A 25,482-nucleotide genomic window follows, 5' to 3' on the forward strand; every position below is an offset into this window, starting at 1 on the left:
TCCTCTACGTCCCGTTCATCCATTTTGCCCATCCAAGTCGAAGACGACGCGCATCGTCATTCCCCGGCAGTCTCGCGCCGGCTGTCGTTCGGAGCGCGTGCAGTTCCGCATTCACGGTTCGCCTCTGCCCGCGTCGCGCGTTCCCTCCGCTGGTGATAGAACAGTTGAAAACACAGCGTTCGCTTTTATCATGCCCCATTGCCCACGGATATCATTCTGCCACTCGTTTCAGACACTCTGTAAGTACATACTGTACCCTTGCGAGCTAACTCTGTTTCCGCTAGGGGAAAAAGTGGAGTAAAAGTAAGGGCCTCCTACCACTTTGTAAATTTAATTCAAGTACTGAAATAAATGTTAATTTGGCATCAATTTCAAAAACCTTCGAAACCAAGTGGTAGGAGGCCCTTTCCCTGTGCTACTATTTTCCCTAGCGGAAGCCGAGTTTCCACGTAAGTGTACAATTCCCATAGTTTCCCCGTAACATTTAACTCGTGCAATTATACCTTGGTGCCTCTGCAAAGTCCGAGCTACCATGTACTCACGCTGTACCGTTAATTTGTACAAGCATTCTACGATACTCCCTTCGAATTCTATTCTCTATTTGTAATTGCAGAAATAACGTTAAGAATATTGGGTTGTATAAAAGAAATGCGTCTCATCTGTGATGTTAATTGAACATAATGTACTCAGGATAAGGACTGACATATGGTGTTCGTTTTCGCAGAAGCGGAGGAAAGGACCAAAAGGTGCTGGAAAAATGGATTCTCACGGTGGAAAACCGAGGTCCACCGATAGTGATCCATGGCTGGATCTACGTGGGACGTCACGAGCCATAATCATGCCAGGTGGGCAGAGTCGGACAGGTATTTGGAGCGCGACACCGTGTGCGTGTGCTCTCTATGCGTCGAACGCTGGACATTATACGACGCGTAGTCGGCTTCCATCGCGTCGAGGATTCGCTCGTTATCTAACACACGAACGGCAAAATGAAATTAGCGACGATTAGGTCAGAAGGTCACCCAGTTCGCGCAGAGCGCAAGGTCAACGAAGAACGAGAGGCGAATCGAGCCTTCCACCTGGTTCCCTGGTAAAGAAAAAGAAAGAATCCCGTCAGAATTTTTTTTTTCCCAAAAGGATCTAGTTTTTTCCTTAACGGATGGAATGTTGGAAGGCTGTTCTGTAGGATGATTCTGTAGAATGTAGAATCGACTTCCAACTGCACGAGAATGATGTATTTTCTAGGGAATAAGGCCTACTAGCATTCTGTTAACCGCTCCCACAGAGAAACGCGAATTTTCTTGGTGTTCCTTTGCTCACTCTGAAATTATTCCCGGCAATTAAGCGATCGTCGGCACGGTCATTAGGGCTGGAGGGTCCCTCGACGGGGGAAGAAAAGAGTTCAGAGAGTCAGAATAATCGTCGTCGGAGCCCTTATCTGTCGACGAGCTAATTGTTGATCAGACGGGCACGGGGACCAGATAGAGATCAGGACGTATCTGTAGACGCGGGAACGGGACGAACGGGCGAGTGAAGGATAGAGGAGGAGGGAAGAAAGGAGCACCACACGGCAGCAGGAGAGGTCACACTCAGGGAATAACATGGAATGGAATGGCACGGACGTAGCCAGTTCGCATTGAACTGCCGAATCGCGCGGTTCTGATCGAGCCTTCTCCCTAGCTCGTTCGTTCGTTCGCCCGTTAGCCCGTTAGCCGAGGCTGTCGCACAGTGCAGACGTGTGTTGTATACATATATGTATGTATAGTACGGTTCACCAACCGGGAATCAGTGGAGACTAAAATTGGATACCTATGTGCAGGTGCGATCTATTAAAGACCGTTTAGAGTGTAACGTCATGGGATCGGAAAACAGTCGGATGAACAAGTTTTTGCGACCGATTCAGGCTCGGAGAGTTACGGATTAGAGACACGCGATGATGCTACAGACACACGCTGACGAACGAATAGGCCGTGGGATGGATAATTGCAAAGAGACAGAGTCCCCCATTAACCCATTACTGCTCATTGGCGACTTCAATTGCCACTACCTCGATGAACTGAGAAGCGCGTGTTACGGGTACCTTTGAAATTTCAAATATTACCGCCGAAAGGTTATTTTATTGCCCCCTTGTAAATTCTAACCTCAATTTTCGTAGATTCGAATGGATAAAAAAGAAGGTATTACTTGAGCACTAATGGGTTACGGATAATTGAAGATCGAAGGAATTGAAACCAGTAAAATATTACAGATTTTCCGAGGAAGCTAGGGATAATTGTTAGATTACACGGTAGATCATCTTGAATAGGTAAAAGGGAAACTATTGCTGAGCATTACTTAATGGGTTAGGGACAATTGAAATCTATTATAGATTTTCCAAGGAAGCCAAGAGTAATAAATTTCTCTAAAAGCTTCCCCTTCGCACGAAGAAGACCAGAATACTTCAGATACACTTGTTACTTCGAGTTTCAATTCGCCACGCGGTGGTCGACCGAGTCGCGAAATGTGCTTCGAGACGTGTAAGTCGCGCCGAGTGTCCCTGTTAGTGGTGTTCCTGTTACTCCCGTTGACAAAGTGTAGGCCGGGGAAAAAGGTCTCTGTCGCCGCCACACCCTGCGGCGAGAAATGAAAAACGTCTAACGGGACGATTGTAATTGAATCCCGAGGTGGATCTTCTGCATCGATCCGACAAGATCTTGAATTTTTTCGCGTATCTTTACCTGGTCTGATTTTTATAGATACCATCGTGTCCTGTGTTGAATCAGCAACTGCAACATGTCCTCTGTAAGGTCTAGTTTCTCAAAAGGAAACCTTGCAATAATTCCCATCGACATCCAACAGTCAGGAATTACTATTAATTACTCGACTTGGACACCGACATACCTTTGATTCGCATTCTAACCGTGTCCAAACATGTAGATTGTTTACAACGACCAGCCGCCTCCACGGTTGGATTACAAATTACAAAATCTATCAATTCGCTAATTATATCAGTTCCGCGGGATTCGAGGAACAGATCCATTCCCGGAGGAATTCCAATTCCATCGACGGGCAGGAATCTCGGGCGCGACTTAGCGACTAGTAACCGGTCGTGTACAAGCTTATGTACCGATCCACGGTGGATCTTGTATCATTATGTATCACGCCACAGCGTTCCACGTAGGTAACGCGTTTATTAATTTTTCTGCCTGGCATACGCATGCACGGTTCGTTTACCCGTTTGATTATGAATTACCGTTGCCCCTTCGATGGCTTCCATGGCTTGTCCACCGTGTGTTTGTGCACTGGAAACCGTTTTCCTGCGAAAACACGTTAACTGAACCGTACTTTGCTATGATATTAACGAAGAATTCTTCAAATATCGGTATACTCAATTGTAATACTCGATTCCAATTAGGTAATTGTATAACAATTTCATTGATTGCAGATTCCCATAGAATTTTCATTCAGGATCGACCCTGATGTCTCCTCGACTAAGGAACAAGTTTTACTATACCGACTCGGAACTCCGTGACAATTATTCTATTCGATCGTTAGAAATAAGAATATTGTGCGCTTTGGAACGTTTGGTGCTGGAGAGTTCGGTGCCACCTTGTATACAGGCGTTTAGTATGTGCAGTTTGAACGGACACGGGTGCAGGGTAGTACTTACGTACGTATGTATGTACAGAACGTAGTTACGTACCGGGCATGCATCTTTATTATTGGCCGAGAACCCGTACGAGCGGCGAGGTTCGATGAACCTTTACAGCTACGTATACGGGACGCGTACCCTTTCGATCGGAGCTCGCTGAAAATCCGCTGGGAACCGGTGCTCCGGTCGAGCACAGTACAGCTAACTTCGTCAGCCGTTCAGGATTCCCAATAAGATATGTATTTTCGGGCCGAAATGTTATTCGTTTAGCGGCCGACGAAAAACGTGCAGATCGTCCAGTAGTGAACGTTATAAACATTCTTTCGAATAGGTTTTTTTTTTGCAATACTTACTAGGGAAACCTGTGTGGATACTTTTGCACGATAAGGCTCTGTTCTAGGAGCTACCCGTTTCTAAATTATAGGGGTATTTCGATTACTCAATAACCATGAATATTTTAATACTGTAACTTGGAAAGCTAACATCCGAAGACACCAAGTCTCGACGAAATAATAACTTTGAATATACTCCCAGAAATGTCACGATTGATTTGTATGTCGATATTACTAGCACAAGTTCGATCCAGGTCATTCCCACGCGTCCGAAAGCAGGCATTATCTACCTCTGCGAATAATATGTCAGCAGGCATGTATCTATAGATATTTCTCGAGTTATCACGAACGATTCTCGCTTCTTATCGTGCCACCAGAAATTCTTCTGTGGTATACCCGGTAGGTGTGCAGTATCAGTTGAACCGCGTCTACGAACGTCCATACCCGAGGAATATAATAATATATTTTACACGTTTAATTAATAATTATAAAATTAGGCGACCGGGACACAACGTTGTAATCCCAGTAGAATGGTCGTGTACGCATTCAGTGTATGTAGTTAAGTGATCTAGTGGTGTACCTCGATTTTCGTGAATCACCGGTTTCGTCAGCGCTTAAATGATCCGACAATTGCTGGACGCACTAGGAGGAAGCCCGGTACGCCTATGTGTATACATACATTGAAAATATTGGGCCCTGTCCTTGTCCACGGTATTTCTAGATTAGATTCGTCTATTCCCGTCGTTGTTCCGATGGCGGAGGTGCACCTCGTTGCAACGGTCTCGCTTCCCCAGAGTGACGTCCTTCGTTTCTATAATTATTTAGCGCATGTTTCGTTCTTAGCCGCGAACAGATCGAATTCTGCGCTAGTAAGAGAAGATATCCCTTCAAGGATGTCACACTTGCGGTTCCACCGGTGGGGCCACCTACTTCCATCGATCCAGAATCGTTCTGGCGAGCGCAATTCGAATCTGCTCTATCCCCGGGAAATAATCATGTAGTTTTTTTTATATTGTTTTTTTTTGCTTTGCTGTGTCTGGATCACAATTCAGGGTATTTCGTCTGTTTCAGGCTCGAAGCGGAATGTCCGTGGGATCGGGAGGGCGGGCACCCTTTAAACGGGCAACGGCCGCATCAGTACCCGTTACGGACAAATCCACGAAAACGCGGTAAGTCATTCGTCATTAGTGATTTCTCGTAGAAAATAGATTGTTTAACGAACTTTCGCCATTCGAAAGCCGGATCGAAGAGATAAGACGCGTTGTAAAATTCGCTTTCGTTTTTTCCGCTCTGACGACTGTGTGGAAATTGTTGCGAAACCTCGAGAATTCAAAGCCACGTTTTCTTGTGTGTACTACACTTATGTATTTAAGTTCCATGATATATTCAATAACAAGAAACAATCGATCAACATTCTCGGTACAGATACCGGAGCACATGATTCACTCAAGTATCGTATATCTTCTTCGTTGTGGTTAAATTAATTTTGTATTCCTTTGATCCGGCTTTTGTTTACGTAGATAAGTGTCCGAAGAATATTTGCTTATCGACGGAATGATCGTGCGATAAATGATAACGCATGATCTCTGTCTTATCATGGAATAAATCCTGAAAAGTTCGCGGTGGAGCTTTGGTAACGTCACGATAGATGGCAGCACAATGTCGGTTCGCGGCAGAGTTACAGTTTACGGTGTATGTAGTGCGGTGAAACGTTTGAATTTGCAAGGAATCGCAGGCGGGATCGTTATTGCAATCGTAATAAGCTTGCTTTACTACGACTTGACCTGTTTGTCACCGATCTGGAAACCGGTTGTACCATTATTTTTCCAAAAATTCCGTTATCTATCTGTCGTAGCCATTGACATAGTCAAATGGTCGTCAATGGTCAATTTTTTTTTTTTTTATTATACACACATTAACGTGTACATTTTCAGTCCGTTACACAAGCGTAATTGAAACCCTAACAATATCAAATTTCGTCATTCGTAGAATAGGATGTAATTTCTCAGACGACTCGAACATCGGGGATATAGCTCAGTGGTAGAGCATTCGACTGCAGATCGAGAGGTCCCCGGTTCAAACCCGGGTGTCCCCTAATTTTTTTTCCTATGGATTTTCTTCTCTTTGCAATTCGTTACGACAGAATTTGAGACTGTAAGAGAGTACAGGATAAAAAAGATAAAAGACATTTACAATTATACATGGTAATCAACTATACTAAATTTACAATAAAAATTACAATGTAATTGTAAGTGTCCCGTAATTACATTGTAAATGCGACTTAGATTTTGTAATTAGATTACATTTTGCCCTACTATGCTGCCCATAATGCCCGCGAAATGAAATCGATCTCCTTCGCGAGATCATGTCTCTGATAGAAGAATCGAACAGCAGAGGGCATTGACCAGCGGTCAACGGTCTAACCTCTTCGTCACGTCGTTGTCGGTACGTACGGTAATTCTAAACAACAAAAAGAACTGTCAAAACATCTGTTCAATTTTGTACATTGCCGTGTTCAAAAAGAATTTGTATCAAAAATATCGACGCCGTTTTGTCGGTTGGAAAACAGTGATTGTGTGACGCGTTCGTTAACTGCAACAGACGCGGTGCGGTGCCCCTTGCAGACGCAACCGTTGCGCCGCCGTGCAAGTGGGAGGTGTTAGCGCGCCTACGTGGTGTACAATATGTATCTTGCGTTCGCCCATCCACAGATAATTTGCATATTCGTCGAAGCAGCACCGTTCCGATTGCATAGCGATCTTTCTCCACGTCGCATACGCGCATTTTACCGCTCATGAAAATTCAAACCGTTCCATTACCATGTGCCACGCATACGCGCAATCGTCGTGTTTAGTTTTTACCATTGTAAAAGAAGACGACTGTGCGACGGTCGTTTTCTTAATTGAACCGTTAACTGTATACGTGTATCAGTTACGAAGATTGGTCAGTACTGTAACGAATCGTTCCGGTTATTATATCTGTCTCAGACCAGTTGTAGCTGTTACACCGTTCTTTATGTAACCTGATAATATACCCATTATACAGCCGTTTCTAGTTCTACTACACCTGTTACATTACTTCCACTGTTATAACAGTAATGATAAGAGACCTTTATTACGCTCGCGTAGGAATATCGATAGATTACGTCATAGCGTTGAGCAAGATGTTAGCAAGAAATCAGGAGGAAAGTGAGTGTAAATATACAGGGTGCTTCAAAAGAAACGTTATTACTAACATTTTTAGAGAAACTAAAGAAAATATATCTACAGTGTGTAACAGAAATGTTGCACTCGTAAGGCGATTTGGAACGAGTTCTTCCTTAGGAAAAATGTTATCCGAGGCTTTGTTAACATTTTCGCTAAGGAAAAAGTTGTTTCAAATCATCCCAGGAACCCTTTATTTCCGGAAGTTGGAGATATTTTGGGGCATATGTATGAATTCTCCACATAAATTTCAACACTTTTCTTCAAGCACCCTGTATACATTGAAAATATCGTTTATTACGTCCACTGTTCTGCAAACGTTGCGTATCTCACGTGGCCTCGCAAGGCCTTCTTGGCTGGCTTTGTCCAAGCTCCCGTGGCCACGTGGTTCTTCTATTCAGGCATTGCTAACGGTCGGTCCCCGTCTGATTTGTGAATTTCAGATCCAAGTCGGAATCAAGGCCGGCGTCCGGCGCTGGAAGAAAAAGGGACGCGATCACGTCGCTTTTCAGCCCGAAAAGGCCAGCGAACAGGAAAGTCGAGCGAGCCGCCGGCGGCGGCGGTGGTCGCGAGTCGCAGCCGGAGGAACAACAGCTAAAGTGAGTACCAGAACGATCGGGTTACGGCTGTCTGGCAGTGACGAGGCGAACGACACGACACACGTTCACCCTTGGCGCACACACACCATTAATAGAAACCGAAAAAGGAAAATTCTGGAAGCTACTTGGTACAGGCTGCGTTCTCACGATTTCCTACAGCGTATACAGAAAATTAATGTGGGATATTCTTCTTATTCTACACGTCAAGATAATCGTAAAACGGATAAATGTCGAATCTCCTATTAGTTAGTCATCCGCAATTTTTCGAATCGCCTATATTGGACAATCAAGAATACAGTACTGGAGCGATATTATTTTCCTACAAAGCGCTTCGTGTTTTGGGGAAATGAAACATTTTGAATATAATAAAGGTGGTAGGACTTTTACGATTATCTCGACGTCTAGTACAGAGTCCCGGACAATAATCTTGTAGGGAGAAATGCTTTAGACCCTCGTGAATTCGTTTTTGTCCGAGCCTCGGCAACCAAGTATATGCTTGAAAGGTTCCACGAACTCCCCCAGTGGTGGGGATAACATCTGGACAATAATCGTGTAGAACAAGTCAGATTATAATCGAGAAAAGTCTGTACGTAGATTAGAGCCCACCCTCGAATAAGGCTCGGCCAATTGTATCCTGTGTTCCGAGAATCGGCGATAATTACAAGCCACTGCATGCCGGTCACCTGTCACGTTTTCCAGGTAAATGAAATCGGCCTGGATCGATCTAGAAAAGTGGAAGTCTATTAGCGCCTTTCGAAGCCTCGAACCGTGAAAAGCGCACCCAGAGTGTACATATACTTTCTCCTTGTGTATGTACATACAGAGATGGAAGTCGGTTTGTCTTGCACCGTCGATAAAGAGAATTCTGAGGAGAAAACGACAGGGCACCACCATATAGGAATAGACATTTCATCGAATATATTTTTTTCGGCTCACTTTTCTAGGGTCACATTACCCCATTTTCATTTTGGTGTCACTACCCACCGCAGATTTACTGTTCTTTTAACGTAGAAGTCGCTAAAATGACAGGCTTTTTAAGGTGTCGGTAGTACAGTTTAGGTGGGCCACCAACTCCCATAAGATGAAAGGTCTATTCTTATACCTCGTCGGTGGCACAACGCTTTAAACCAGTTTCTTTTTTACCACCGGCCGCAGTTTCGTCTTCACTCCCCAGCACCTCCTCCGCCACTTCCCCCTCTGGACGGCACTCGAGTGAGTGTGTGGCGCGAGTGCCTCTTCAAAAATCACCTCGTGAAGCGCCTTGTGGACGGGGACGAGTGGATTAAACGACGGCAATTGGTCGGCGGGCAGAGAACCCGGTGACTTCATCCACCAGCATTCGTTCCTCGATACTTGATTTTCTGCTACCTAACCCTTGGTGGAACAGAAAGGTGTTTTATCCAGTTCTAAGTCGTGGCATCTGAAGGAAATCGTACAATGACACTGGAGCTACCAAACCCGTCAAAAGGACGGAATTGAGATTTGTTATTTTACAATTATTGAATTCGTAAAAGTGCTGCATGACTATTATTTTATTACAGTATATTATGCTAAACTGTATTATATAGTATAAATATTCAGATATGCAATTTCATTTATTATACATTCAACGCTGGTAGTTCCAGTGTTAAACTGGTTATGCTACCTTTCAATATTGCGAACACAATTTACTATCCTGAAGTGTATTCTTGTTCGTAACAATCATCGGCCGTTTTCTCCTGTTTCAGGGAACTCAAGTGTTTCCCATACTCTTTTTTGGGAATTGAGATTCCTTTAATACATATCAAAGGCAATCATTCGTCTGAAATTGTTTGAAATAGTCTCAAATCCTTCGAATACCTTGGAGGTCCAGTGACCACAAACAGACCATTTTTATCCAATCATCACGCCAATTTTTTGAATACTCAGGACACAATTCACTATCCCTAAAGTGCATAGTATCGCCTTCATCACGAACTTTAACTGATTTCTCTTGTTTGAGGGTATGTTCCCTTCTTTTTTGGTGGACGAGGCTTCTTTTGATACCAAAAGCACTCGTATGTCTGAAGTCGTTTGAAGTTGTTTGATGTCGTTTGAACACCTTAAAGGTCCGCTGACCCGAACAGACGGTATTTATGCGCTTCCATGTGCCCAGCACGAGATGGCTCAAGTCGACGACGACGATGTCTGGGCTCTCGTCTTGTTGCTTAATTAGAGGTCGAGCACGTCGATTCCTACGGGGGTTCCCCAAGTGGCCCCGACCGGTGGTCTCGGAGAGGACTGAGAAAGACGACGACGACCCACAACGGAGCGACGAGAACCGACGACCCACATACCCAGTGGATCAAAATGTGAACGAGCGATTCGATGCACTTCGGTAACTCCTTCGTATTTTTACACGGTTGACCGTCGTGAAACGGTGCCGTCGACCATGGTATCCAGTAGAAAATTGCTCCGAGACACGATCGAATTTCACCGAAATTCCATCGATCACATTAATTTCTAGAAAATTTTTTTAATGGAACATTCAGTCTTTATATCCGAGCAATCTTTTCATTTCTAGGAAATGTTTTTAATAGACTATTCAGTGTTTCCTGTGCGTTTAATAACTGTCCACCGACGTTGGTGGATTGGATTTCTGTCGGAGTGAATTATCTGCTCGTTGAATACCTTCCTGGACCCCGTTGGAAAATGTTCTTGAACACCACAGTGAATGAAATCACGTCAAGGAGTTGACTGTGAGCGTGGACGGATCTGAAACTGGTCCGTTGAAAGGCCTTTGAATAAGGGTGTAATGTCAATTGAGAGTTGAACCGAAGTGGAATTACGTCACCCGTTCGAGCAGTCTCCTGATTAACGTTTTCTTTATTAATTTGTCTAACCACTGGCTAGCCACGCCGAAACGTTCAGCCGACAATACAAGAAAATTCAGCCCATGTCCCAGTAACAGATACAGCCCTGTATCGCGATTATTCTCGGTCTGTTTGCGCAAATGGCTGCTTAATCATTGTTTGCACGGTGACGAACACCGCTCACGACATAAACATCGATTGTTTCACGGTTTCGAAGCTGTTGAAACGAACGTATCGAGATGGAAGTACGGAGGTATTTTATTAGTTTTGATTAAATACCCAAGAAATTGTAACCAGGGCTAATTTTCTTCAAGGTGTCGATCACCCTTAGGCTCCCCCATCCATTTTCTTTTCATGATCCTCAACGTGTCGTCTGTTTTTCAGGTTCTGCCCGAAATTTTCGGAAAGAATTCCGTGAACTCCGAATTTTCAAGGCGGTGTTCGCGGAAATCGTTATCGGTCGAAGTTTCGTCGTAATGTGTGTCTCAATACCACCCTACACCTGGCGATAACGATATCTTCTCGGTCTCCGTCGACGGAGATAAGGGTGACCCCGTGGAATAACGATGCAGCGCTTCTTCCAGACTCGATTGAGATTTATAGGATCCACCCGTTCGAATATTTGACGGTCGGCGACACTGCGCAGAGGAGGAAAGTATATTCTGGCGTTCAGCCTTGATCCCGTTCAGAAGCTCTTCACACACTCTATTTTAATAGCTTCTTTCCCCCATCCTACGGGCAGTTCTTCTAGAATTCAAACGATTCAGTTTTTTAATGCAGGAATTTATTGGGGTCAATTGCGAGCACGATTGATTTCTGACCCTTTGAATGGCGAGACAGGGTTCCGAAAACTCAGAGACCGAAAATAATAGTTATTTTAAATATTTATTACTAATGGTTACGTGCAACCAAAAACGATTTCCGTCATCGATAATTATTATTTATCACCAAAAAAAAATGTTAATCATTTATAATGGTTATTCGTAACCAAAATCATTCAAAGATATTAACTCTTATATCGTCACTTTTTAGATTCTGGTTGTAACAGTTCTCTGCAACAAACCCCATAGCACATAAAGCAGACCTGATATTTATGTACTGGATTCAAAACACCTGGTTCTGTTAATATATTCAGAACAGAAGAGTGCTCGTGGTTCGGTAAAATTACACGGTTGACGAAGTGTCCATTAGACATGGATTAATATAAAGTGGACGAGAGGCGTGATAACGAACGAAGAAACGAATCTTTCGAACGCAGTCGCCGTGACGCGCGTTGCATAGGATCGGTTGCATGGAATATTAATCGAGAGGTATGAATAACGCCTGGATCGGACGTAAATACTTGACTGCATCGATCAGTCTACGTGTCAACAAGACATTCTCCATTGATATTTATACGGCGTGCACATGCCCTCCTCCGCCCCCCTTGTACGCTGAAGAAATACTAACGTAATTATACGCACATTCGCCAAGGAAACAATTAAGGGATCTGGTAGTAGAGTGATTTGAGGGGGACAAGTAAGAGCTGTCCGCTATGAATGCTGATTAAGAGGTACGCGAAACCTAGATCCTCGAGCCGAAGCAGAAAAATACAGTGTACAAGTTGCGAGCAAATTGTCAGCAAATAATCCCCATTTGGGTTTTGCAGGCAGCGCCTGCTGACAACATAGCCTGTGTCAAATTGGGGACAGAAATGGAACAGAATCTGCGCGAGCCGATTTACTGGACACTCTCTACTTTACTCTAATGAAAGGACTCAGGGATTTAACACCCTACCCACATAAACAAATTGGACCCTAACCTCTCGCCTTCGCATTTAGGATCAGTTCCGTGGAAGGAGGAAAAAAAAGAAGAGCCCCCGTCCGTATCGTCTGGTCGTCGAGTTTCGCAACACCCAGTACAACGAGCCTATTATGGAGCGATCCATTTAGTGTATTCTCGAAACTCTTCGCAGGCGAGAACAGGGGGATCGACGGAGTCATTTGTAATATGCCAGAACGCAGGATATTTCGACTAGAGATGTTCGATTCCAATCTCGACTCAGCAGAAAATCGAACATCCCTAATTTCGACGTCGAACCAGCAACCCGACGCCGACGTTCCTCCACATATTTAGACTGGCCTTTGACGTTCCTTTCTTTTTTTTCTTTCCACTGTTCTTCCGCGGCCTCGAGTCCAAAGATATGCCCGATGACGCGACCGTTTGCCCCGTGCTCCTCGACTCATATTTCCGCTAAAACTCGAGGGAAAAAGCGCAACGTTGCTGCACACGTATACGCATACCGGTTCTTCGGTTGCGCACGGGACACGTGCACAAGACCCAAGCGATAGTGTCGCGAAGATAGGCCCCATTACGGCCGAACGAGCCCGCCACGGCTTTACGAGTCTCTTGTTAAAGCTGTATGACGCGGGCGATCAGGTGTATCTCGCAGACGTACGCGCTTTGTCCACGATATTTCCTTCCTTGTGGAGGTGGCAGTGTCTTGTTGCAATCCTTGGAATCGAATTTTACCCATTTGTCGATTCTCTCGACAGTCAGCGTACACCCTGCTGGAGTATTTGGATTCATTTTTATTAGCTTGTACGTGGAAGTGTCCAACCTGGGTTTAATCTAGACCCAGACCGCATTATTGGACTTATCATGATCATAACCCTGACCGAGATAGATCTCAGGTGACTGGAAATGAGTCTGTCTCTTCTTGCCCCTAGGTAGCCTGAACCCGCCTAACGGAAAGTATCTTCGAGTATCGTTAGAGGGAAACCATCTACTACTGCGACGTAGTTTGTAAACACAGATGTTTTGTCCTACTGTCATATTCTTACTGCATCGGATTATCTGCATTATATGAAGATTGTAGAGGCGGGAAATTAGAGCAGTTGTTGGTCTGGATGTTAAGTAGAGGTTAGAAAAGGAAGGAATCACTTTTGGTGACTAATGGAATGCTGTATGTATAACTAACGACTGTAATCCTGTTCCAGGGGCAAATGTCTTCCATTGAGAACAAATAGGCCTGGATGAATAGTCCCTGATAACCAGTTGTGTACAAGTTTCGAGCAAATTCCCAGCAACGAATAACAAAAGTTGTCTAAAAAAAGCCATTGCCGTCTGTTTCCGTCTTTGACTTGGCTATTGCAGGCGTCGCCAGTTGAGAAAATGGTAAAGCAAATTGGCAGTAAGTCTTACACATAAACTGTGTCAAATTGGAGGCAAAAACGGAACAAGGTTCGCGCAAGCCAATTTGCTGCAAGTTGTTTATAGCAAATCTTGCATCAAACTTGTAGCCTGAACTGTATAACAGGCATTGAACAAAATTTGCCTTTGCAGGTTTGGCTGATTGGGGTGTAGAGAAATGTGGATACGCTTTTGTTGAGTAGTCAGAGCCAGGTCAAGGATTACCCACGAAGTAGTCCCGTCGACCGCAAAATCCGTCCAGTGTCCTGGAGAAGTTTAGGCCACCGGGTACATACCATATGTCGACCGTATGAGAAAACTGGTCGACGGTGAAGCGTCTGCAGATTCCGTGGCCTCCTTAAGCAGCTTCTGCTTCCCTTCCCTAGGCCCCCGGTATACTCGCTTAACCATCCTCCACGGAGTATGTACTCGTTCCCAGAGAGCCGGCGCAGGCTGTCTTAAGCCCCACCAACCCACGGCAATTATCTCTCTCTCCCTCTCTCTGTTAATTTTCTCTCTTTCTCACTCTCAGTGGTCGGTTGAAAAATCGACCGACAAGTCGAATGATCGAGCCGCATCACCGGCCCAATCGGATACCACCGTCTGCCCCAAATGTGGACCCTTCTCTCTCGTTCATCCTAGAATGGACCGTACGAATGATACGGAGGATCTAGAAAATCGTTAGATTATACCAAACTCAGAGTTTAAGAACCACAGAAGAGTTTTCATAGAATCAGAACGAAATACATACATCAGTTTATAATTGGCTCGAATGATCATGCGATTAGAATCCTTATCTTCTTTATGTTTCCTGTAAAGCTTTTGTACACATATTTACTGTTCTTGCGACGAGTTCTTCTTAATCGAGATAACGGAAGGAATCTTTGATCTCATTAGAGAAACCGGGCAGAATCTTGCGTAAGAGAAATTTCACTTCCTCGATCGGATGAAAACTGGCCCCCATCTCGTCAATCGTAGAACTCTCGTCGTTTTTCCAGTAAACCGATAACGATTCACGGAAAATTGGTGAATGCGGGAAACCTGATCCTACGGACAGGCGTATTCCAGATCGTTATCGTTACCTTCCCCTGAAACGTTTTTTGTATCATCGTTACCCGTAAATTTAAAGCAACGCCGTCCGACCTAAAGTTTAAGGAACTTTCCCCACTGTTGCTACCGGTCGCTTCCCCTATTCCGTGGGTGCCGTAACGACACGGATGCTTCCATCGTAAATTTAGTAAATGGACCACAAAATTAGTACGTCTGTCATAAGTTACAGGGCTCGTGTATTGATTCTACAGGCACGTATAAAAATTCTAATTAACAATTGCTAATAATCAGCAATTTGAACGCCCCATAAGCGTAAAGAGACACGCACAGGGCCCCTTTGTGGACAGCCCTGAGTTCCACTGTCACGCTCGGCATGGTGGGGGAAATGTTTGTGGTGGGGGTAGGCTCTCGAGACACTCTTATTCAGTTACCGATGCATCGTCGAGGGACGTGCATCGCGTAGAATCGTTTTTTCGTATGGAATACACCAATGGATATCTGTTTGTTTTCGAAATGAGAAGAAATACTGTTTTCGAAAGTTCCGTTACATATCGCCTGTTCGAAAATGAAAAGTTCCGACGTGGTTGTGTCGATTTCCGTGAATCCGTTCAGACTGAGTGAAAAAGCACTCCGATGATCTTTCTCGCACGCCTTTTCGTCGCTAAACGATCGGTTCGAACGATCTAAATCTTGTTTTTCCGTGTACAGACCATTCTGGATCTAAGGATGCGAGGAAATTTTTCGAGGCAGGCCTCGCGAAAAGAAGAACACGAAGAGATTATGTTGGCCGCAAGACCGGAGATCGGCTGGTCGATGCAACAAGTGGTCGTCGGAGGCTGGAATGAAAACGGGACCGTGTTCCTTCGTTCCATCTTCGTCGACGGATCTCGGTGAACGTTGTTCCAGCCAGAAATCGTGAAGACTCTCGGTGGAACGAAAGTGGCTCGAGGTCGCGGCGTCTCACGAGCGAATCTTCGAATTCTTCAGCGGACTCGTGTCACACGCTGCGGGAACCGATCATCTCTGCCCCCCCCCCCTGCCCCGTGTAACCTCGGCTTCCTTGAACCAGAGAAATTTCGTTTCCTTTTCGAATGTTATAAATCGTTCATCAATCGGACGCGTTACCGTGAAAGTGGAGCGTGCTCTCGATACAGAGGATTCTGTACAATTTCATCACGGGTCTCGGTTCGTAGAGAGCCCTCCCCCCTTCCCCGTTTTGCAAGCCATCTTAAGTTGTGTTTTATTCGGACCACGGGACTGTATACGATAGGTAGTTATCGTAGAACTCGTTTGCATATTCGTTAGGTGGCCGAAAGGGTGGCTTCGGAAATGAATCTCTCATCGATCGGGATCGTGTTACGCTCGTACCCTTCCCTGTGCCAAGTGAACTCAGTGACTTTCGCACGTATAATGATCATGATGTTGCTCGAACGTTTATAACCGTCTTGGGCAACGTCGCGATACCGTCAAATACATCCCTCTATCGTTACATTTAAAAAAATATGAGTTTCGATTGAGTGGCCAATGAAACGGTGACAGTCGACCATGATGAAGTTCAAATCGCTGTTTCGCAGAGGACAACCGAACCAATCGCCGCAGCAGCAGCAACCGCCGACGCAGCAGCAGCAGCAACAACAACAGCCGCCGCAGCAGCAGCAACAGATACCGCTGCGTCAGGCGGCCAGCGCCTCCTCGCTCGAGGCGAAAAACGAGAACCCCTCTGTGGGGAACTGGGGCTCCCTCGGTAAGGAAGGAGGCGGCAAGGCCAACGCTAAGGGGAACTACAACTCGAAGGGACCCGCGAAGGGTTCCAGGATGCAGGAGCTTGAACGTGAAATCGAAGTGTTACGCAAGGAACGTGCCCGGCTCGAGACGAATCTACGGGAGGCGTCCTGCGACGCTCAGAATCTTCATGATTTACGGACCGAACTCGCCTCGCTCAAGGTAACCGGCTGATATGCATACACTGACGTGCAAACGGGGCTTCCGCTAGGAGAAAAAGTGATGTAAGGAAAGGGCCTCCTACTACTTGGTAAATTTATTTCAGGTACTGAAACAAATGTTAATTTGGCATAACTTTCAGTAATTCCCAATACCAAGTGGTAGGAGCATGCTAGGTGGCCCTTTCCCTAGGCCACTTTTATTCCTAGCAGTACACAGAGATCCTGAACCTAGTTTAGTTTAGTTTGGCTCATTTTCACCCGTATCCTGAACCTAACCCAGGCGAGAGTCTCGTTAACCCTTGTGTAGGCAACCGGAAATTCATGGTGATTGAGCAATCGAAATACTCCCATTCTAACAGATTAGATCAACATAGATACTTTTACTTTCATACTTTTGCGAGAGTTTTAGTTTTACCTTCCTGTAATATACAAAGGTGCTGTTTTAGACAAGAACATCAAAAGTTGTGTAAAGAAACTTAGAAATGGGTACCTGGGTACACGGTTGCCTACACAAGGGTTAAAGTTGGTTGGGAAGTTGCACCAGAGCGAGAGAGACTTCAATGCCCGTCGTCGTCTCTTTCCTCGCGTTTTCTCTGTCCCTTTCCCTCCCCACACACAGCGTTTTCTCAATTCTTTCCTTCTCCTCATGTGCTTGGGAATGGAACCTCCCACCTGAATCCTTCTTTCCTCAATGCCCGCGTAATATCGCCGACCTTACATGGAAAACAGACAAGGGGCACTCTCTATCTTCGAGGGCGGTTTCTTCGTCATCGATTAAGTGGTTCCTCTCCGTAGATACGATTCAAGGCGAACGTGGGTGATTGTGTGTGTGTGTGTTTTTTTCTCGTCGATATTACAAAAAGGCGGACGTTACGTAATCGAATTATAATCTCGTTATATTTGAGCCGTGATACGAAGGCGGTTGATCAACCGACCAACATCCACACGAGCGGCAGAAATATTTTAGGAAACGTTTAATCTTAGGTGAATTGGAATACTCAAAGCGGTTTATGATTTAACAAATACCGTCATGAATATTCGTATGTAATCTAAATAGTTCGAGGATCGAATGTAATTGTATTGATGTCGATTTTCATAATGTAAATACGTTAAAAACCCGCGTATTTAAAAGTCTAGCCAGAGGGCGTATAGCGTAGGGATGTTTACGAAGGAAGGAAGCTTGTGAAACGAAACGACCGCGAACGCTATGAAAAAACTTTGTCTTTCTTCGTCCACGGTAAACGACAAGGGACACCTTAGTTTACAAATTGTTTATGTTTACACGACCAATCGTAAATACAAAGTTCTGCGCGTTGCCTTTCGCATGTTGGCGGAACGGTTTGCCGTAACGTTCGCCGACCTAACCTCGATCAGTGACACTTATTTTGCCGCGCGTTACTAGTTCAGGATTGTTGAAAAATACGTCGCCTTGAATCGCAAACTTAGATTTCTCGGTATTGTCACAGTATATCGTGCGGCTAGGCGTATTGCGTTTCCCTGTATCACACATCGTCCGAGTAATTAGAGTCCGTTCAGCCTCCATGTTCTCTTTTACGTAAGCGTGGCTGGTCGTTGTGTTGTTAATGTAAATAAAACGGTGTAAACAAAAAAAATATAAACGTTTGCGGTCACACTTCTGTTCAATAATTTTTGAAACATACAATTGTGGTAGAATTCCATTTATGGAAACCTATAAGGAGGCATAACGATGCAAGCAATTGACTTAATAAGATTCCTTTTTGTTTTTTCATATAAATGCAGGAACAGCACAGTTTGGAGTTAGAGCACCTGAGTGAAGAGAATGAAACTCTCCGTGCAAGACTCAGAGATGTAGCTCATTCTCCATTGTCAGATTCTGAGAAGCAACAACTGCTTCTGGACGCATCTAGACTACACAATTCAGCGCCTGCATCCATAGCCATTCCCCAAGATGAAGCTTCTACCCCAATCACACCGATGCCTCCGGACAGTGCTCAATGCACCACCCCAGATTGGGACAAACATTCTTCCAGTTCTGTATCAGAAGTTTCTGTTGCATGCCTGCAGGACAGAATATTGCAAATGGAAGAAACGCATTATTCGACGAACGAGGAGTTACAGGCGACGATACAAGAATTAAGCGATCTACAAGTATGGATCATGGCATTAAAAAATTGGAATGTCAAATCACAATGTAAGATATTAATTGCTGGTTTCTTTCTTATAGGCACAGCTTACAGAACTACAAGCTGACAACGAGAGGTTAACGGAGGAGAAAGATGTGCTTCTAGAATCATTGTGCAGGCAAACAGAAAAGCTGGAAGATTCACGGTCAAAGGTTGATACATTGCAAGGACTACTTTTGAGGGAGGAACAGCCTCAGGAGTCTACTAAAGGGTATAACACTGAGAGGGAACAAAAGCTAGTAGACCTTTTAAAAGTATATATCTCCAATACATAAAATTACCAGTACAAATTGTACACCGATTACTGACCAAATCAATTGATTGCAGAGTGCTCAAGAGGAACGCGAATCTCTTCTGCAGAAGCAAGAAGAATTGACGTCAGAATTGAAGGTTCTTCGAGCTGCCGCGGAAGTCAGTGCGGTGGAAACGGAACGTTTGACAAAGTGTGTTCACTTGTTGGAATCGACCGTAGAGATAGCGAATAATGAACGAAAACAGCTGGACATGGAGTTGGCAGAAGCTAGGCAGGAAGGAGCAAACCGAAGCATAGAGATTAGCAGGCTAGCCACGTTGTTGGATAATGCTCGAGCGAAGATCGAAGAGTTGGAGCAGTCACGACAGGTGGAGAACAAAAGCGAAGCTGACGAACTTTTGGACGCCGCCAGGAGGGAGAAAGACACATTGGAAACGCAAGCAGCAGCTCTGCAAGAGCAGCTGGCGCGCTCGCATTGCGATCACGATCGCCTTCGGGATCAATATTCGCAGCTTCAAGAAGAATATAAAGTACGACAAACGTGCCTCTGAAGAAGATTTCGGATGCAAGGAAAACAGATCTTAACCCCCATTATTTATTTCTTATTTTAGGTAGCACGCAATAACGCAAAGTCAGCCATCGACGACTTAGAGTACAGACTGAATCAGCTGAAGGACGAACGGTTGTCCGTGAGCACGGAACTACAGCTCGTTAGGGATTCCTTGGCCGAGTTGCAGGCACAGTGTCAGAGGCATCTGGAAGATAAAAGAGAACTGAAAGCTGCCCTAAACGAGGCGCAAAGAGGAGGTCGTTGAATGGGAACAGTTTCAAACGGACCTGCTGATGACCGTACGTGTCGCGAACGATTTTAAAACGGAAGCTCAGAGTGAATTGGAACGCGTTGTGATGGAGAACAAGGCACAACGAGACAAACTCCGAGCACTGGAGGCGCAGCTAGACAAGCTCAATAAAGGTAAGTGAAATACCTTTGGGGCATCGTTCGATTCTCTATATAAGTTTCATTAACGGCGCTTGAAGACTTTTAATATACCATATGTCCGTAGACCAAGATAAGGTTAGGGAAGCATATACAGTATTCCAGTTTAGACTTTCTTTTCTGCCACGAACGTGCCGGAATGTTATTAATACAATATGCGTTTTGTCTGTTTTTTTGTTTTCAATTTTCATTCGGATGTCAGCCAGCGCTACAGTGTCCCAATGTAAGACACACGGTAATACGACCGGAGGTAGTCGCAAGCCTGCGAGTAATATATTGAAACGTGGGCGTACTATCGTAAAGAGGCGGCACGAGTCGAAAAAAGGCGGTTTCAGGGGTAATTTTTTAAGAACATTGAACGATCCAGAGCCGTGCAAGATTGAGAACTCGAATCTCGAACAGCCCAACGATTCGGTCGTCTCTGAAAAGTCGAATAAAACGCTTCCAGGATCAGATGATCGTAATGAACTGTCCTGTTCTAAGGAACCTATTAAATTGGACGACAAATTGATTTCTGGCAGAGAGATCGAGTTCTGTCCAGCATTTGATAAGGATTCATTCCACTCACTTACGAATAACATGTCAGAGATGTCGATTAACGATATATCGGAAGATCCCTATAGTTTGCAAAAACGTTTTTCGGCGGAGTTCGGACACACTAATGAAAATAGGGGGTCCAACGAATCGTTGAAGCATTTAGAGGAACATACGAAGTTAAAAATTCCGAATGTAGCCTCTGTCGAGGATAGTGTAGCTGCAAAATCATCATTGTTGAAAGATATAAAAGGTATACAAAATATGGGAACCGATTCCTACGGCATCAGTATCTCGAACAGCAAGTTTTACGTTCCTAAGAATTACGTTTTCTCCGGCGTGGAGAACGCAATGGACGATTTGAAATTCGAAGTAGATCCGGGGATGAGAAAAGTCCTGCAGGAATGTACTCAAGCGAACAATAATAATAATAATATCACACAAGAATCTCATACTTTAAACACATCTGCGTTGAAAAGGGACAAAGAAAACTTGTCCAAAGAATTGGATGCAACTACGAAACCAGAGGAGGAGTGCAATAATGATTATTTTCTGAATAAGAAACGCAGATTATTCCTGAAGAAGAACGAGTCGAAATCTGGCAGCGAGATCGTCGACTCTCTGTTAGATCCTACCGAGAAAAAGAATATTTCCAGTGCTACTCTGCGAGGTAAGAGTTACTCCAGCTCTCTGGAGAGAATTGATACTCAGGGCAGAACGAGAAGCAAAGAGGAACCGATTAATGATCATATCGAAATCAGTGCCATACGCTACAGGGACAGAACTGAACAAACGTATTTGAGGCCACAGAGTGTGCCAGTTGAATCTTACCTGTACAGAAAGTCAGAAGACTTAAATTCGGATTCCTTGAATCTGAGAAACACAAACACAGGAAATTCTAGAAAAGAGACGTATGAAAAGTCTGCAACACGATGTCCAATTCTATCTTCCCTGGAGAATCTTCCTCGATCCCCCGCGCTCGATGCTTCAACGGCGCCAAAAGAGAGCATGAATTCGTATACGAAGGATATTGTACGAGGATCAACAGCTCCGTCGAATTTATCCGTGACAAAGCAAAGCAGCGAAGTCTCGAAACTCGAGGATGAATCACAGGAAACTACGAAGAAGGGCTTGAGTCTTTGCGAGGCAAACCGATTGAAGCGTATGCAATTTTTAAATACCAATCTGTGCCATTCCGAATCGGCCACGGAAGAACGGTACAATAGTTCTGTTACGGAACAAAAATCGTCGCATAAAAACGCGACCACATACCCGAAAACCGGTCAGAGCAATTCTGCGTTTACCTACAAGGATAAGTCGCTGGTAGGGAGGACGTCGTCTTTAAGAGAAAAATTTGAGACGATCATTGAAGACGTGGAACTGAGACCAGGCCGGCAAATAGGTACAAAATGCGACCGTAAGTCGCCCCAAAAGTAGTGTGAAAACGTGATTGCTTGTATTTGCAGAGTTCAGTATCCCATTGTCTGTCCTGGTTTCTCACTTCTAGCGAAAGACACAGAAAAAAGCTCGTGTACCATCCTTTACCACTCGTTGCTAGCCTGAAACAATTCTTCTAGGCCCTACTCTTACCTCTCACGTTGTATTTTTTTTCTTACAATCAATAACACACACATCCACACACATGTTCTCTAGTGTCGTCCATTATCTCTGGAATATTTGCTTTATGTTTTGTCCCTCATCGAACTTGTACATCGGTACACCCACACAAGTCATGTAAATACAAATTGGTAATTCCATATTGAAAGTCGAAGACAAGTAACCATGAGTATTACTAGTGTTTTCTTTTCTCCTTTTTTTTTTTTGTTATATTTGTGCTTTCTATTTTACATGTAAACATAGTGCTTATTGCTTTTTTTTTTGTTTCTTTGAGTCGAGTATGTGTGTTGAACGGGTTAGTATTTCATTTTCCTTTGGTGATATTTTCAGCTAACCAAAAGGTGATACAACAACCACCTCAGAGGCCTGCGAGTACACCAACTGATACTCAACAGTGCGTACTGACCAGTGTGCAACAGGAAATCGCGGCTCGTCGTAAAGCTAATATTACTCGGCAAGATTCGAGGCTGTCTGTGAAGTGTTTGATAGAGAGCATTGAAAATGCCACTAAACAGGCGAAAGCAGGTATGTCTACACATTTTCTGAACTGTTCTGTATGATGTTTTCATACAAGCTATTGGGAGTTTAAAATTATCTGCGGCCCTAGACGTCGATATACGAACTGATATTAATGGGCGACGCTGGTATACAATTTAGTACTGTCTAGACATGCATAGTAGTTGAAAAGTTGGAGTAGTTACTACAAATAAGAGTTCAAAAAACTTTAAGAAAACAGATTTAGATGCAAGTAAACGAGTTAAAACAATTTGCAATAATTTCGTCTTCGACCAAATTTCGGGACGACGGCGTTGCTTTTGCATATTCACAAATTGTATCCAAACGTACTGTCAACATTTTTACTGCAAGAAATTACTTTTAAATAAACTTTTATGTTACTGGTTCCACATAAACGTGTATGTAGTGAAATGTATACTTCCGTCGTCCATATTTGTTACGCAACACGAGCGTCATCATTCCCATCGTGGTAGTATTCTTTGCCAACACGTTTGGGTATTGTCACCAGGGCCGGGAAGTCGCAGCAGTTCCACGTCCTCCCTTAATTCCATCGGAACGAACGATATAATGACATTAAAGGCTCCGCTTAGGGATCAGCAGCAGATCAATAACTTAATCTGCACGGCAAACTCGACGAATAATAATAAAACACAGGCGGCAATAACGAGAAAGCCGTTGTCAGGTAACTTTTATTTTAAGTAAAAACGTTTGGCTTTGCCTGAAAAAGCTATCGCTCCCCACGGTCACGAAACAAATATTTCCTTCTTGTGTAAACACCGAACGAGTTTATATATATATATATATATATCCGTTGAACTTAACTACCATGCATCGTTTGCGTATCCCACCGCTTTAAAAATTGTTTCGACATGCAACATTATTTGTGCATTCCTCTGACACGTACACGCACGCACGCACACGCTCTGTATGCTTGTTATGAAAACAAACAAAAAAAAAATACTTGAACACGCACGGTGTGATCGATAGCATATCATCATAATTCAGTCACGTTCTTCCAATGATTCCAACGCAGAGACAAAGTCAACACCTGTGGTGTTAAGCCCTGGTGAGCTGCTGGACTCGGCCGCTTTGAATGCCAAGGCGATCGACTTTGTGCGTCGCAACAGCGTGACAGACTTGTCGGAGCGCAAAGACCCACTTTGCGGCCTGATTAAGAACGGAGGCTCGAAACGAAACGCTTTGCTCAAATGGTGTCAGAATAAAACGTTAGGCTACCGGAATATCGATATCACGAATTTCAGTAGCTCGTGGAACGACGGCCTGGCGTTGTGCGCCATCCTTCATTCTTACCTACCGAACAAGGTACCCTACGATACGTTGACGCCGGTAGAGAAACGACGAAACTTTTCCATCGCTTTCTCTGCCGCCGAGAGCGTCGGAATACCCACCACCTTGGTAAGTTTTAATGATTTTATACGACGAAGCATCGTTACAGGCATTGTAGTTGGCGAAAAGAATAATATATATATTAATGAGGATCCACTTTCGTTCGCAGAATATAGGTGAAATGTGTCAATTGGAGCGACCTGACTGGCAACAAGTCATGACATATGTAACCAGTATTTACAAACACTTTGAAACGTAATTTCCGATGGTGTCGGTGTACCGTATCACCGAGGCAGGTCCTCTTCTCTCCATTCAATGAGAACAACATCATCTAGTCAACCAAAAAAAAAAGAAAAACAAATTTCTATAGGGCGAAATTTCGCAAGGACTTTTTTTAAATGGATTTCCCAAGGATCGCTGGATCAGTACTGCCTATACGTCTGATCTATTGTGCACGATTGCGAGTGAATTCGTAACAGAGAGAACTCAATGGAAGACTATAAAACACCAAATGGAATTGCTTTCTTTCTTTTACTATGAGACTGAACACGTTTATATACACACGCATATATATATATACATAGTAAGAACGAGGACAAAGAATTTAGAGACAGGGATTTCTTTGTTTTTTCTTTTAGAAACCGCCATTGGCGGCGGATAAAGAGAAAATAAACGAGTATAAGCTTTACCGGAGTCTTCTGCGCGTGAAAAATGTGTGTATGCTTCAGTGCCTCCTTGGCGAAGCCAACAATATTAATTACTACTCTGTGTGCAAGAGAATTTTTATACGCCGTGGTCTTGCATTCTTTGTAACGAAAACCGAGAGAGTGTGTCGAATGTTTCCGTTCCTCGTACCGTGAGTATTTTTGTACTTGTATTATTTTTCGAGAAACTTTTTTGTAAAGTTTACAAACGAATTGTACAGAACGAAGCGCCTTAATTTAAACGACCTAATTTATTGTATTAGTCAGGTTTAGTAGACTACGAAGCCGGAGCAGCAAATTCTATTAGAGAGCGACGTGTTTTAAGTTCTACTCTTTCTTGAGATGGTAAGGAACGAACGAATAAGGATTAAGTTCTCTGTGATATAGCGAGATAGCCCCAGAACAGAGATAAAAAGTTATCGTTATTGCTCTTATTATTATTATTACGATTATTACTATAATTATTACTACTACTATTAATATCATCCTCATCGTCATTGTTGTACCATTGTAGACAATATGCTGTCTGACATAAAACAATAAACTTGCCTAATACTATTTAAAAAATACCGACCACCTGCCTGAAGTGAAG

The 25,482-nt window shown here is 44.0% G+C and overlaps 1 protein-coding gene and 1 non-coding gene across 2 annotated transcripts; both read left to right on the plus strand.

Annotated features, from left to right (window-relative positions):
* The first annotated feature begins 778 nt into the window (after positions 1-778).
* On the plus strand, positions 779-25,372 carry LOC107189460 (cytospin-A-like). The gene is given in 14 exon segments (XM_015577996.1): positions 779-845; positions 5,032-5,129; positions 7,607-7,762; positions 16,389-16,758; positions 18,519-18,887; positions 18,964-19,176; positions 19,250-19,705; positions 19,787-19,973; positions 19,975-20,152; positions 20,379-22,108; positions 22,654-22,848; positions 23,348-23,521; positions 23,873-24,255; positions 24,356-25,372. Coding segments are annotated over 13 exon segments (4,587 nt in total). The 5' UTR covers positions 779-845; positions 5,032-5,043; the 3' UTR covers positions 24,446-25,372.
* Trnac-gca lies at positions 5,984-6,055 on the plus strand. Its single transcript has one exon. It is a non-coding gene; the product is annotated as a tRNA-Cys (tRNA).
* Positions 25,373-25,482: the final 110 nt, after the last annotated feature.

This window comes from Dufourea novaeangliae, unplaced genomic scaffold, assembly GCF_001272555.1.
Source record: "Dufourea novaeangliae isolate 0120121106 unplaced genomic scaffold, ASM127255v1 scaffold163, whole genome shotgun sequence".
In the NCBI taxonomy this organism is placed as follows: Eukaryota; Metazoa; Arthropoda; class Insecta; order Hymenoptera; family Halictidae; genus Dufourea; species Dufourea novaeangliae.